The 14,226-nt window shown below is 38.2% G+C and overlaps 1 protein-coding gene across 1 annotated transcript; it reads left to right on the top strand.

The window, feature by feature from the left end:
- The first annotated feature begins 9,401 nt into the window (after positions 1-9,401).
- LOC145996512 (uncharacterized) lies at positions 9,402-11,590 on the top strand. Its single transcript, XM_083133015.1, has one exon. It carries the CDS (start codon positions 9,506-9,508, stop codon positions 11,534-11,536), a length of 2,031 nt encoding a protein of 676 aa, XP_082989141.1. The 5' UTR covers positions 9,402-9,505; the 3' UTR covers positions 11,537-11,590.
- The last annotated feature ends 2,636 nt before the right edge of the window (positions 11,591-14,226 follow it).

The following is a 14,226-nucleotide window of genomic DNA, read 5'->3' as shown; positions in this document are numbered from 1 at the left end:
CATCAATTGAAGATTTTCAAAAAGCCTTGTGGTATTTAAAACATCATGGGGGTATTCCATCTCACCAGCCAAAATTCAATATTGAAACTTAGATTACATGATGATATAGTGTATCCCAAAACAATAGCTCTCAGAGCATTTTATGGCATGTACTTGATCCCCAATATTACACACCACAACAACACAATTGCAGTTGGTGATCAAAAAATTGTCATCACTCCAGGGCAGTATAATCTGTCTACTTTAAATGCTCAGTTACCCAGAGGTATAGTTTTAACTCAAAATTCTGTCACTCACAGAGTAGAGATTGTGTCTGCTACAGAGACAGTGGATCTGGGTACTATAGGAGAGCTGTTAGGCTTTGAGAACAACACAAAACTTGAACCAGCCATCAAACACACTGCTATTAATATACCTAAATTCTTAGCCATAGAGACTCTAAATATTCACTGTAATGTGGCCGAGGGTATGATCACCAAATAAAATGGCATAGGCACTCACAAACAAACTGGCATCATTGCAACATTCAAGCCTAACTCTGAATTTATGGAGCCCATCATCTACCCTCCATCACCAACATTATATTTTCCTGTGTGCCATAATAGAATAGATTACATTGAGTTGATGGTCACTAATGAAAAAGAAGAATTAGTTGATTTTGCTGGAGCCACAACAACTGCAATCATAGAGATTAATATTTAAATAAAAATACATACAAGAAAAAAATGGAAAATATTGAGAGTTATGAGCTACAATCATTCCCCCCAAACACGAGGACATTTGCAAATTTAAATCAACCCAACACAGAGATTGAGGTTGATCTTGATGTAGGGGACGGCTTTATACACCCCCACAGAGCAGATCTATACATCAAATTTGATGTTGTAAAGCTCGATGGTACAGATTATCCGGCAAATTCAAATATAAGATTGGTAGATAATTTTGTGCCACATCTGTTCTCTGAAATTGAGATCAGAAAACATGGTGTTGTTATAAACAGAGTAGATTACCCCGGAATTACCTCTACAGCTTTGGCCACACTAAAATTATCCAAAACCGAGGCTTCTTACTACAAAATAGGTGGATTTGAGGCTGGTGATAAAATATTATCTAAAAGCCACACAGTGCTGTTCCCCATGCGCCTGTTGCCAGGATTCTTCTCAGATTACAAAGATATTATGTGGAAGGGTGGTTTAAGAATCACATTTAGAAGAGCTGCCAATGATAATAATGCTTTGATGAGGTACAGTACATTAAACTCTACCGGGGAAGCTCTGCCTAATACTCTACCTGATGAGGGCAAGTGCCTTATTCAGACTATGGAGCTAAGAATGCCAGTTGTTGAATATGAAGCCAGTTATGCTCTTAAATACAAAGCTGATATCCTAGAAAATCCACAGTTGCCTTTACAATTTTATACATATCAATGTGTACAGAAGCCTGCCACTGGTGCCTATTATGAATTTGATGCTACAAACTCATTCTCCAGTATACAATATGACATGCCAGATTTTGTGGTGGTACTGTTTCAGACTGGAAGAAACAATAATCAGGAAAAAAATTCAAGTAAATTTGATAACTGCAACATCAAGAACATTTATCTTAAAAATGGCAGAAATGAGGTGTTTCCTAGAGAAAATTATAATTTAGACATGTCCAAGGATGATTTTCTTAAATTATATGAAGTTTTTACAGCATACAAAAGGGTCACTACTGGCAATACTGACATGTATTACACACCAGATGAATTCAAAGCACAGAGACCCATGTTTGTTATCAACACCTCAAAAAGAAAACAAGTTGTGGTTAATGACAGGACAAACATTAAAATTATGTGTGAATTCCACGATACACTTCCTGATGGCACCATATGTAGTGTTATTCTTATAGGTGAAAAATCATATATTTATGATGTAAGAAATGAGAGAGTCACAGAGCAATTCTAGAGGGTCTCTGCATATTACACAAGTTGGGCCTGGTGTCCAATTAAACTTAAACCGGAAGTAAATATGTGTTGGTGTGGGTGGGTGTGGGTGTATGTAGGTGGGTGTGGGTGTGTGTGGGTGTGGGTTTTATGAGCATCTTGGCTTAATTTTAAGTGTATCCAAAACAATATCAAGAGGGGCATATTTTAAACAGGCTTATGGACAAAAATCTGGCAGATGCAGCTTTTGTAAGTGTAGCCAAATCAATCTGAGGGGGGTCATACTTTCACGGGAAATTCCCGAGGGCATTTTTACAAAAAATCTTGGATTAGACAGGGTGCCACACTTGAGCAAAAAGCTCATATGGGCATGTTGAGCTAGTTTTAAGTGTAGCCAAATCTGCCTGAGGGGGGCTCATACTTTCTCGTCCCAGTAGTATATACTTTTATACTACTGAAACTATTGCCAATGCATTAATGGAACAGATCATTTTGCGATTTGGTGTGCCAGACAACATCACGCTTGATCGTGCACCAGCGCACACTTCAAAAATCATGGAACAATTGAGTCAAATATTGAACGTCAGACTCAGATTCGCAAACACAGATTTCCACGAAACAGTTGGACTCGCCGAAAGACATATTCAGAAATTAAAGCAAAGGCTGAGACCGTATATACTGAAAAAATGTGCACAGTGGTATCTGTATCTCTCGGCCATAACGTTTGCGATAAATTCAGAAGTACACACAGGAACAAGATATTCTCCACATTACCTTATGTACGGTTACGAACCAAAGAATGCGATGGATTCATTGCTAGGAATAGATCCAAATTCGTTGCAGCACTCGAACAAGGAACGCCTAGACATATTGCAAGCGATGCGTGAACAAGCACAGGAAAATCTCCAGAAGAAATTCAAGACACAGAAAAAGTACTCAGACCAACACACACGGCATGTTGAATTTCAACCTGGACAAAAAGTGCTAATTTTAGACACAGTTCCGAAACGAAATGTACCTAAGCACTTCGCAAATTACTTCAAAATACATGGTACAGTTCTGGAAATGGAAAATGCCAACAGCGTACGAATAAGCTACAAGGACGGCCGAGGAAAGGATAAAATCGACACATTTTCCATAACAAGAATCAAACCCTTCTTCGAAGAAAAGGAGAAAATACAAGAAGAAAATTATAACATCGACGAAATGTCTGCAGAACAGTCAGAAACCGAAGAGACAGAAGTCAAAGGGACATCATTCCACAGAAAGCCAAATGGGAAAGAACGTTGTCATTCCATCATTTCATCGTCATCGTCGCGATTAGTCAAAGGGGAAGAAAAGCGACGCTACAAAACAAGCAGTCCACTCGAAGAATCCATGTTTAATTAAAACCTAAATGCATTTATTTTGTTAAATCTTATCAAAATATACAGGAACTGTCCTCTTCAAAAATAGAGTTTCGTGATAACCACGCCAAACTGTCATTCGTTGAATAAACTGGTTTCTTTTCATGAAGATTGCAACACTCGCCTCCTCGACTTGGAAGAGAGCGATATCAACAAAACACGTACATCTCCTATTACAGCGACCAAGGAACGAAGTAGCGTGACGTCATCTTGAAAGTGACATCAAATGAACAACAAGCAACTAGCAGAAGTGACAGCAGTTTCGCATGTAAGCAGTTTCTCCAAAACTCACATCATCTGCATTCGAAGATTACGGTGAAACACGATTATGCAAGAAACTTATATAATAGAGACATTAGAACATTACGAGAATAACGAGCATTAGGATATTTAGTGTAAATTCTCTACAACAATATACATACGTATATTGCAGAGTATACACTCCTGTTATAATTTAAATGAAATAGTGCACAAGTTATATTTATATACAGTATGTATGAATTTACGCTCGTGATAATAATATTTCATTTATGTGAAGTTTAATGATGCTAGGGACAGGTTTTATCTTCATAGATAGCCATTTAAGTATAGTGCGCACTTGAGCGTATCTGATATCCCTTAGTACACAATTTCTGGAATTCTGGTAATTCCATATATATAACGAATTCCTCATAATACATATGAGTGAGAACAGTAAATGAATTAATTTTTATAAATATTAATAATTCTTGTGTTTCATTGCAATAATAATCATAATAATAACAAAGCACTGCCCTTCGAACCTGCGTCTCATACAGCGACAGCGATATCTTTAATAATTGTAGGGACTATCTTATTTTTATTAATTACGGCATGTTTTGTTCGTAAAATTAAATCCTGTTTTTGTTGTCGTCCCCTTGCACAACAAACAACCAGTCGACAAAAACCTACCCCTCAAGTTCGCAGTATAAATGTCACAAATGAAGAACAAATAATTCCTGTAAGAATAGCACAAAATAGACATATCAGACCATCAACAGCACCACCCCCTATTCCTTCATCTTCCAAAGCGCTGGCTAAACAATCTTGTATCGATATCCCATCACATCACTTTGACAGTATCTGTTAAGGCACATCACCACCGACTTGCACTTAGCCAATGGATTAGACACCCTGTCCAGCAGGCAGACAGTGAACTTCTAAAGCCGCCCTACAATTGGCTGAGTACATGTCGATTGGTGTATGTCCAATATCTACTACATTCCTATCCTTATTTTCTCTTTCTCCTTCATTTCAATGGCTCAGACCACCTCTAACAGGTACCTACAACACCAGAGCATCGTCGAAGATCGACAGAGGAAAACTCGAGGACCAACGCCGCCAAATTGTCTTCCACCTTCTACAGAATACACCTCCAGATTAAATCCAATTTCGGAGCATCCCCCCCCCCCCCCCCGATTTTGATGGACGATGGACTTGCCGTATTGGAGAATAGAAATATGAAAGACAAGTCAAGAAGAATGTTCCCGGAGGCTACACTTTGTTTGGACAGGACAAAGAAGGAACAGCATTCATTGAATGTGTGTCTATTACATTCAAATTGATACTGCTAAGACAGGACAATGCATCCAAGAAGAACCTTCTGTCCCAGTTGCGGAAGTTGGAGAAGAAGTGTAGGACGTTTCTCACCTAGGACAACATGTGATTCTCCCACTGTGATCTGATTCCCAGCTTACAACACCTTAGTATAGCAGGCAAGTATTTCACGAACTTGGAAATCCTTCCCAGCAGGACCGATTAGTAGCATTACATGTTCCAAACGGCAATTCAACAGAGCATCCAAGGTGCCCAGGTGTCATCAATCATTACAAGTTACAACAAGGTGTGAAAATGCAGAAGTTCGAGGTACTGGAAACGCCAAGTTCACCACTTCAATCCCTAGTGAAGTCCCAATAGACTACATAAAGTACAGGAACTAGGTTCGTTTCAGTTGTGCTACGAAGTCAGATACATTTCTATGCATGGACAAACGTGAACAGTTCAGAACACGGACAATCGAAATGATACTGATCTGCAATCATTGCGTGAATTCTTTTAGAAGAAACTGGTACTTTCAAAATGATAAAACAAAGTGATTAAGTGAAAATAAACACAATGATACGAAATAATGTCGTATTGAACCCTTAAGGTTTGAACACAATGTGTTTAAACAGTGAATATTATCTAAGTGATTACATAGTGTAATTATGGCATGCAGTGTAAACTATTCCTTATCAAAAGTGAATATTTTTTCATTCAGATTTCTAAATAATTATAAACTTTGGTTCCAGGATAGTGTATAGTGCATCATGATTTAATTTTTCATTGTCGATGCCAAGAACACCAGTGATAACGTAATATTAAAATCATCAATTTAAGGGACAAAAACATCGTAAAACAAACAAACAAAAAAAAAAACTATTGTACTGGTAATGGTTATGGTTATGTATTATAATGAACTATACTAATTTCATATTCATATGTTTAGTTAATCAACTTACTGCTTTTTGGTTCTTAATGGGTATTTAGTTGTTTATGCATTATTTATGCATAATAATAAGTATTATGGATTGGTACTGGTAAAACTTTTCTGCTTACCAGGTTTGATAGTTTCTTCATGTACTACTATATCGTTTCAAAGGAATTTCTAACATGTATGAACCAATAAATGATACACTCAGACAAGCGACCATCGGAGATGACGCTTCTTGACAGGGGGGTATGTTGACTTGTAGGTAAAAATTAGATGCTGTACTTGAAACGAAACATTACGGAGACAGGATGTTCTCGTCGGTTTGGAATGCACACCTTACAAATTCCATTACTTGCCTCGTCCGTGGAAAGGTACCAGCCTGACAGACGGATATGAATCGACAGGTATTGGAATTTGTATAGCGAAGCAACCGAACCGATCTGAGAAGATCGGAAGGGAATTTCAGGATCAGTATTGGATTTGGTTTTGGTGCGTGTACATCGAGGAAGACAGCGCAGGTATGTACCTGGAGGACGGAGGCGTCTCTCCGAGCATAGAATGGTCTGAGCCTTGTTACTAAACCTCTCGCTAGTACCTTTTCTTACTTACACCCCGGTAATAAAATAATGAAATAAGGGAAGGAGGAAACAGTATAGATACAGGAAGCAAAGTAAGGGCGTATAATTCACGTGGCAACAAAGAACATCACATAAACACAAGTTGTTCAACACAGCCTAATGTAATTTAGATATTTTACGAATTGTGCAGTCAAAATAGAAAAAAATAAAATTCATAATTCATAACAAGCTGACAATTCGTATGTGACTTATTTATAGCATTAATAACAACATATCAAAAGTTCCCGGCGATCACCCGTACGCTAAATCCGCCATGTTGGAAAAAGATGCTTAAAGATATTGAAATTGTTTTGTTTGATTTCGTGATATGCCCTTGTTGTCGTTCTTGGAATCTGGTTGATAACAAGCAGGAAAGTTCATAGCAAATTAGATCTTTGAAGACTTGCAGGAGGAAACTTTCCAACCTCGACGGGCATGTTCTGGCTACACTTGTTTCCTTGTACGTGACGCAAAGGGGAAAAGATGGAATTCTTCATTGGCCAGAAAAAGTCGCCGCAACCAAATTGAGCAGACTTTAGATCCAGAATTGCGCACAAATCTCACTGTCCTGTTTTGCGCACAGATTTTGATCCAACGTTGCCAATTTGATAGCTTCAAAGTCTGTGCGCAAAACTGTTTTTCTCTTTAGACAAGTAGAGAGAGAGAAATTAGAAATAAAATAGTAAATCTCTTAAGGATTAAATAAAAAAATATAATTTAATTTCATGTTTAAAATCATGTTTTCATTCTTACTTTTCCATGTTTTCATTCAAAGGGAATCTATAGAAAAAGGCGGGTAGCCAGGGGCGGAGCTCGGAATCGGGGGGCAATTAATACTACTCTTTTTCCACTTCTAATTGTTTCCAAACCTTAAATCGAGGATACTTAAATCCATCCTTAATCACACAAGCAACTCCTTTTTCAGTAACACTTAATCGGAAATCCGCCATTCTTCAGCGTCAGAAGGCAATCACAACACAACCAAGACCAGATACAAATACTTCTGGCAATCGAAGCTCGTGACCTTCGGTATAAATACGGAGATACGCCGACCATTACATTCTAGTCCACCAATCAGGTTTATCCTCTATGCCTATCTAATGCTACCCTTCCAAGCAAAAACACGTATAAGTCCACACACACACAAACAAACACAACAGAAGTGAGAACGGCTTCAGAACATTTTACATCTGACAACATCGCCTCATTTTTTTGTGTGCAATCCTGTACATTGTGACAGCTTGTCAACGGCTTATCAGATACCACTGACAAAACAGGAAAAGTGTGCGCAATCCCGCTGTAGCCGAAAAAGTCTGCTTCAATGTCACGTTTTCCTATCTCTTGCCAAATAGAAAAGAGTGGGAAACCTTAAAAATTACTACATGCACTGTGATAGAATGTTTTGTCATTGCACCACTAGGCCATCCTGTGTAAACAAAGGATGCGTGGTAACCATCCCGTCAATCTTGTCATCAACAATAGAGATGAAAAATTTTTGGATTAATTAATTTGGTTTATTTTACTTCGCTTTTCTGCCAAACTAACTCTCTGGCCTTCTCAAGCCCGAAGGTTCATGGCTGCAGCAACACAAGTCTTCCATCTGTCCCTATCCTGAGCAAGATCTATATACTCTTTTCCATCCCTACCGATTTCCTTTAGGTCTATCTCAACGTTGTTCCTCCATCTTCGTCTTGGTCTTCCTATTGGTCTCTTACCATCAGGTTTCCCAACAAGAATCTTGTAAACTCTTCATTCCTCTCCCATTCGTGCCACATGGCCTGCCCACCTAAGTCTTTTTCATTTAGTTTTTCTAATAATATTTGGACAGGAATACAAATTATAAAGCTCTAAATTATGTAACCTTCTCCACTCACCTGTCTCCTCATCCCTTTTAGGTCCAAATATTTTCCTAAGGATCTTATTTTCAAATAATCTCAATTTATGTTCCTCTTTCAATGTAAGGGACGAAGTTTCGCATACATATAATACTACACGCAAAATTACTGTTTTGTATATTTTAACTTTTAGTTTGTTAGATATTAAACGAGAAGATAGAAGTTTATGAAGGGAAGTAACATGCATTTTATGAATTAAGCCTACTTTTTATTTCCTCTTTAACATCATTTTCATTTGTTAGTATTACTCCCAAGTACTTGAATTTGGAAACTGGTTCAAAAGAGTTGTTATCAATAATTAGATTTGATTATTACCTAACACTTGGTTTCAGCCTGTAAGCATATATTTAGTTTTCTCTTTGCTAACTTCGAAACATATCTCCTTAGCTGCTTTTAAAAATACTTTAGCATTCTTCTTAATTGTATTTAGTAAGTCTACATCATCTGTATATGCTAACAACTGAGTCACACCGTTTAATTTCAGTCCTTCATTAGTTTATTTTACCTTCCTAACAGCATATTCTAAGGCAAAATGAAGAGCAATGAAGATAATGCATCTCTCGGTCTTAACCCATCATGAATCGCTTTTCTGCCACATTTAGCTAATCGAGAGGATGAGCATGAATGATGATATGATGAAATTGATGAAGGTACACTCACCCATGCCCAGGCCGGGATTCTAAAATGGGACCTTTCTGTGTGTTGTGAACGCCACTAAATATATTAATTGAATGAAATTTAACTACCAATTTGTAAGAGAACGAAAGTTTATATTACAATAAATAAAATAAATAAATGAAACATGTTATTTTCTTCTGGCAGCCATACAGCACTTCATTGTTCTTCCTTTAATCAAGATATGTTAACTACAAACATAAAAAGTAATTTATTACATACACAAACCGGCATTGAGGTTATGTGTTATTTTAAAAATTATTCTATTTTCAATTAAGTGTGGCAATGAATGACGTATTTCTGGCGACCAATGAATGTGCCTTCATGAAATATGTATGAACCTTATTAAATAGGTCTTGTATGATAGTCACTCGTAATTTGTTTGTTCTACTTTACAAAAAAAGTTAATTAATAAAAAGTGAGATTTCTTTATTACCTTTCCATGCAAGTATTTTCAAACACGTGAAACTAACGCATAACTGTTTGCAAATAAGGTAATGATGGATAAGAAATTCTCAAATCGTCACAATAAGATAAAGAGTTTCAGTAATGGTAAGATAGTTGACCGAAGTACAGATAAAAACCCAATTAAGAAGGGTAATGAAGATGGAACTTGTGAAGTTAGAAAGGAAGAAGTTGCAAAACAGCAAAATGGAATGCAACATGAGCTAGTGCAGGTGCATAAAACATCCAATTCTTTTGACATTGAAGTGCATTCCAGTGACACACTGATTGATGAAGCAAGAAAAAGGATAACTTCTGATGTATTGAAAGAGAAGTCACGTGCACAGTACAAATCTAATCCACATGAAGCCAGCATTGAGGTAAACGAAACTAGCGAACAAGCAATGAATCGTGTTCTGTATACTTCTGACGTCACTACAGATTCCAGTGGAGAAAGTATTATAAATTCACATCCTCCATGTTATTTAGCTGCAGCTGACCAATCAACAAAACATAGAACATCAGAAGTGGATGGGAATAAGGCAGAAAAGCATCTTACAGTGCATATCAGTAAGTTAGACGAAATGGAAGACATCAGATGCAAGTGCCACAACTCAGAACTTAGTTCTAGTGAAGTAACTCAAGTTGTGGAATTTAATACGAACAGCTCTTCTTCTCAGGGGACAAAGCTAGTCGATCCTTTGTTGAAAACACACATCTCAAGAAAACAAACTACTGGGAAGGAAGCGATCGGTGTATATGATGCAACTAAGCCAAGAAAATATTTGATGAAAAGAGCTAGGTCTGCTACTCCGTTCAGTCGAGAAAGATACGATGGAGTCTGTTCAAATACAGCAGTCAATTGCAAATGTATGTCTCCCAATCAGGTACATGCTAATGTCGTTCCTTGTCCAGCACACTCTGCACAGAATAGAAATGAGTATTGTCCATGTACTCATGCAACATTGACACTAGAGGTTCCTTCTCGTGAAGCCGTTAGATTGCAAAACCTTTCAGAAGTTGAAAGGAAAAAGTACGGTACGATCCCAATGGTTTGCAGGTGCCACAACCAGGAAATTATGCCTCGTGATAAAGTTAGAGATGTGAAGAAGAAGAAGAAGGCCTTTTGGGGCGGTTTGTGCCACAAGACGCAGTCCAATAAGAAAGAACTGCTTGAGCATAGAACACTGCCACCTTGTGACTGTCATGAATACTATAATCAGAAGCCTGCAGCTCCTAAAGCAATGACATTACATCAGTACATTTGCGTATCAGATACTGAAGAGTCGTATGAAACAAGGAGGAATATTGGTAGGGCATGCGAAGCAAAGAAATTGAATGAACCTGAGCCTCAGCTGTACAAAATGGAAGTCAAGCAGGCAGAAGATGGTTCCGGACCACGTGGAATCGTGTTCGATCTGGTCAATGAGAATACACAAGGGATATGCGAATGTATACATTCAAAGCAGGACAAGGATAAAACTGGCATAGAGAGAAGACTGATAGTGCCTAAGACAAACACAGACCAAAGATCGCAAAACAAGAGCACTCATGAGGTTGAAGCCAATATCTTCCAGTCGTCAAGAAGAAGGCTTGAAATATACTACTTCGATCACGGGAACTCGGCATATTACAACGTCACGGACAACCCGCCACCTGCAGTTACCGATCCGCTACTTGACAAAGCCGACGAGTTCACGACAAAATTCTGGTCGGAAATCTTCGGAACACTCACGATTGCTCTTCTGTTCATAACCAACTTCGTTCTACAGTTGCTGAAGTTTCTTCTAGTGAGCGTCGTACGGCCGTTTACGGCCAAAGTTTTGCAAATCGCAGGAGACTATCTTGTGAAACCCTCCTTGGCAATATGTTACAATGGCATAATTCAACCTCTTTTAATATTCTTGTACAATGTTGCCAAATCTATTCGCGACTTAAGTCAGCCGTTGGCGAGAGCTGTAGGCTTTTGGTTCCGCGAATTGGCCCATTTGTTCCGAGCGTTCAGGCTTGTTGAGGTGAACATCAACAAGGACTGCGAGAAACTCAGACACTGCCCAGCATTAGATGAATCATATTGCAATTAACCGGTACGATAGACGTTCAGTTATTTGAACATTAAATTTACGTCTCAAATCATCCGAATGTTGTTGTGTTATTAATACATTTACAGGGAAAGAACTGTTCCTTGTGGAACGATAGCAAAGTAGGTGCTGGTGATCATTGGTTTAAAAACACATCAAACAAACTGATCCATTGGCTTTCACTTTGAGTACACTTTATGTACAGAAAGGCTAATTGGGAATGGGCATATTACAGTTAAAGTGGGATCCGAACAACTATGTGCCTCCACCGGGTATCGAAGCCGGGACCCCTTCATTGATTTGCTTTATCTTACTTCTCTTTTTTTGCCAGTTTTGGCTAATTTGCGAAGATGTGGATGAGTGATGATATTATCAAATTAATGAATGAAAACCCAAAAACATCCATGCCCAGGCCGGGATTCGAACTCGGGACCCCTGGCGTCGTAGCGCGATGTGCTAGCCACTCCGCCACGGGGGCCAGACCGGGACCCCTTCATTAGATTTGATATATTTGTTGTTATAAGTCCGCTTTATGCAAAGTTAGGCTAATCCGGACTGGACCTACAGCTTAAAGTGGGATCCGAACCACTATGTGCCTCCACCGGGAATCGAACCTGCGACCCGTTGATTACAAGGCGACGACGTTACCACTGCGCCATCGCCGTTGATTAGAGCACTACGTCATCGAGGAGGCTCCTGACAACAAACAAACTATTCTTGAGGAGTACCTATCTTATTTAGTGATTCTGACAAAATCTCTCACAATTGTTTAGAATTACCAAATACTTCAGTCAAAATCACAAAATATAGTAAAGGTTACCACGTTTTTTTGTTTCTGGTTGACAAAAAACTTGGTTTAATTTGAACAAAGCAGTTTTTCAAGTTTATGAGATGGTTTTCTTCTAATATTGAGCTTACATACAATTGACACGTATGGTTATAACTAGAGCCCGGAAGTTCAGGCATTTATTTTCGTTAAAAAGGCAGGCAAAAAGGCATTTATAATGTGGAAAATAGGCACTAAAAATGAAAAAAGGCAAAATAAACCCAAAAAAGGCACATTTAGAAGTCGCTTACTTTTATCTATAATTTCTGGCAACATGTTAAAATCTAAATTGGGAAGAGCATTTCAATTTTCTCCATCTTGATTGCACATAACTACAAGGTGCTTTTTAAGTTTTCAACATTCATTGATAGTCGTCTGTCAGAGAGAATGTTTTTCATAATAGAAAATGATCTTTCTACTTCGACAGAAGTTATTGGAGCATACATATAACAAGCTAATGTAGCTGGACTCATTTTGGTAACAGCATTTTCACCTTTTAGAATATCACAAATTGTTTTCAATTGTTTCAAGTCCTCATTTGCACTCACTACCCGTTAGCACTTTTCCGCAACAGCTCACAGCTTTTCTCCTGGCACTTCCATCATCTGCTGCATAGATTCCTCGAAGATTTTCATGGATGCTATAATTGTAATTGTCTCTGGCAATGCACCATAATGTGCAAAAGTAAACTTGAATAGCACAGGAGTTTTTTCACTTCACGAATTGAAGCCGCTTCATTTTCTGGAAGAGCATCGATCACCTCACTGATTTTTTGAAGGTTGTTAGCATTATAGCTGCTGATATCTAGGCTCCCCATCTGGTCAAGACTGGTTGCTGAGGTAAACTAAGCTCAATCGCAACTTCCTGAAATTTTCGGGTTCGAGAGGGAGATTTCAGAAATATTTTCTTTGTGTTCGAAATCAACCTGTCCACTTCAGCAGTCAATCATGCACAAGAAATGTTAACCGAAAGGCAATATCCTAACTCAGCATGAAATACTTTTTTCTCACACTTTTCTCCTTCAGCAATGTTGAAACATGCGTGAGTTCAATATTACTTAAATAAGGCGAAAATTATTCACATAATAAACGGAAGAAAAATAAATGCCAACAACGTTTTTTGGGAGAAAAATAATTTATATACACATTTTTTTTAAAAAAATGTCAAATTTCATTGAAAAAGGCAAAAAAAGGCATTATAATTAAAAATAGGCAGTGGGGTCCCAAATAGGCAAAATAGGCAAAATGAAAAGGCTTCTAAAACATTCGAAACAACATAAAAAACGTATATCCGGAAAAATTTTATCAATATATGCAATAGATAAAAAGAGGCATTTTGCCAAACTTCCGGGCTCTAGAACTTACCAATAACTGTGAAATCTCCTTATAGAGCTATTGTATTTACAGTAACGTGACCACAAATAGAGATCCTCAAACAGGTCTCATTCGCTCTTGTATAGATATTTGTGGTTTCACCAGTGGCGGCGATTAGGGGGGCGAGGGGGGCGAGGGGGGTGTTTCCCCTTCCCACTTTTCACCACTTTTGCCCCTGCATTATGCTAAATCTTATCTACAAAGGGCAATATACTGCCTTTGCCCCCCAGTTCTTGAAACAAAGCAAAAGATTTGCTCGTAACACATGTACACTCACTGGCAATAAAAAGGGGACAACTAGATCCTGAAATACACGTTTCCCTGCAAGGCGTTATGTTTGTTGCATAACTCTACAGCGGTGGTAGAAGTTGCCATTGAAAATTTGCTATTAAAATCCACTCATCGCCTTAGAGTTAGGCAACACACACATCGCCTTGCAGTGAAGCAAGTATTTCAGGATTTGTGCGTCCCATTTTTATTGCAGGTGACTGTAC

The sequence above is a fragment of the Lepisma saccharinum genome, chromosome 12, assembly GCF_977018435.1.
Source record: "Lepisma saccharinum chromosome 12, izLepSacc3.1, whole genome shotgun sequence".
NCBI lineage: Eukaryota > Metazoa > Arthropoda > Insecta > Zygentoma > Lepismatidae > Lepisma > Lepisma saccharinum.
The sequence above is the reverse complement of the archived record's forward strand: the minus strand, read 5'-3'. Positions and strand labels throughout refer to the sequence as shown.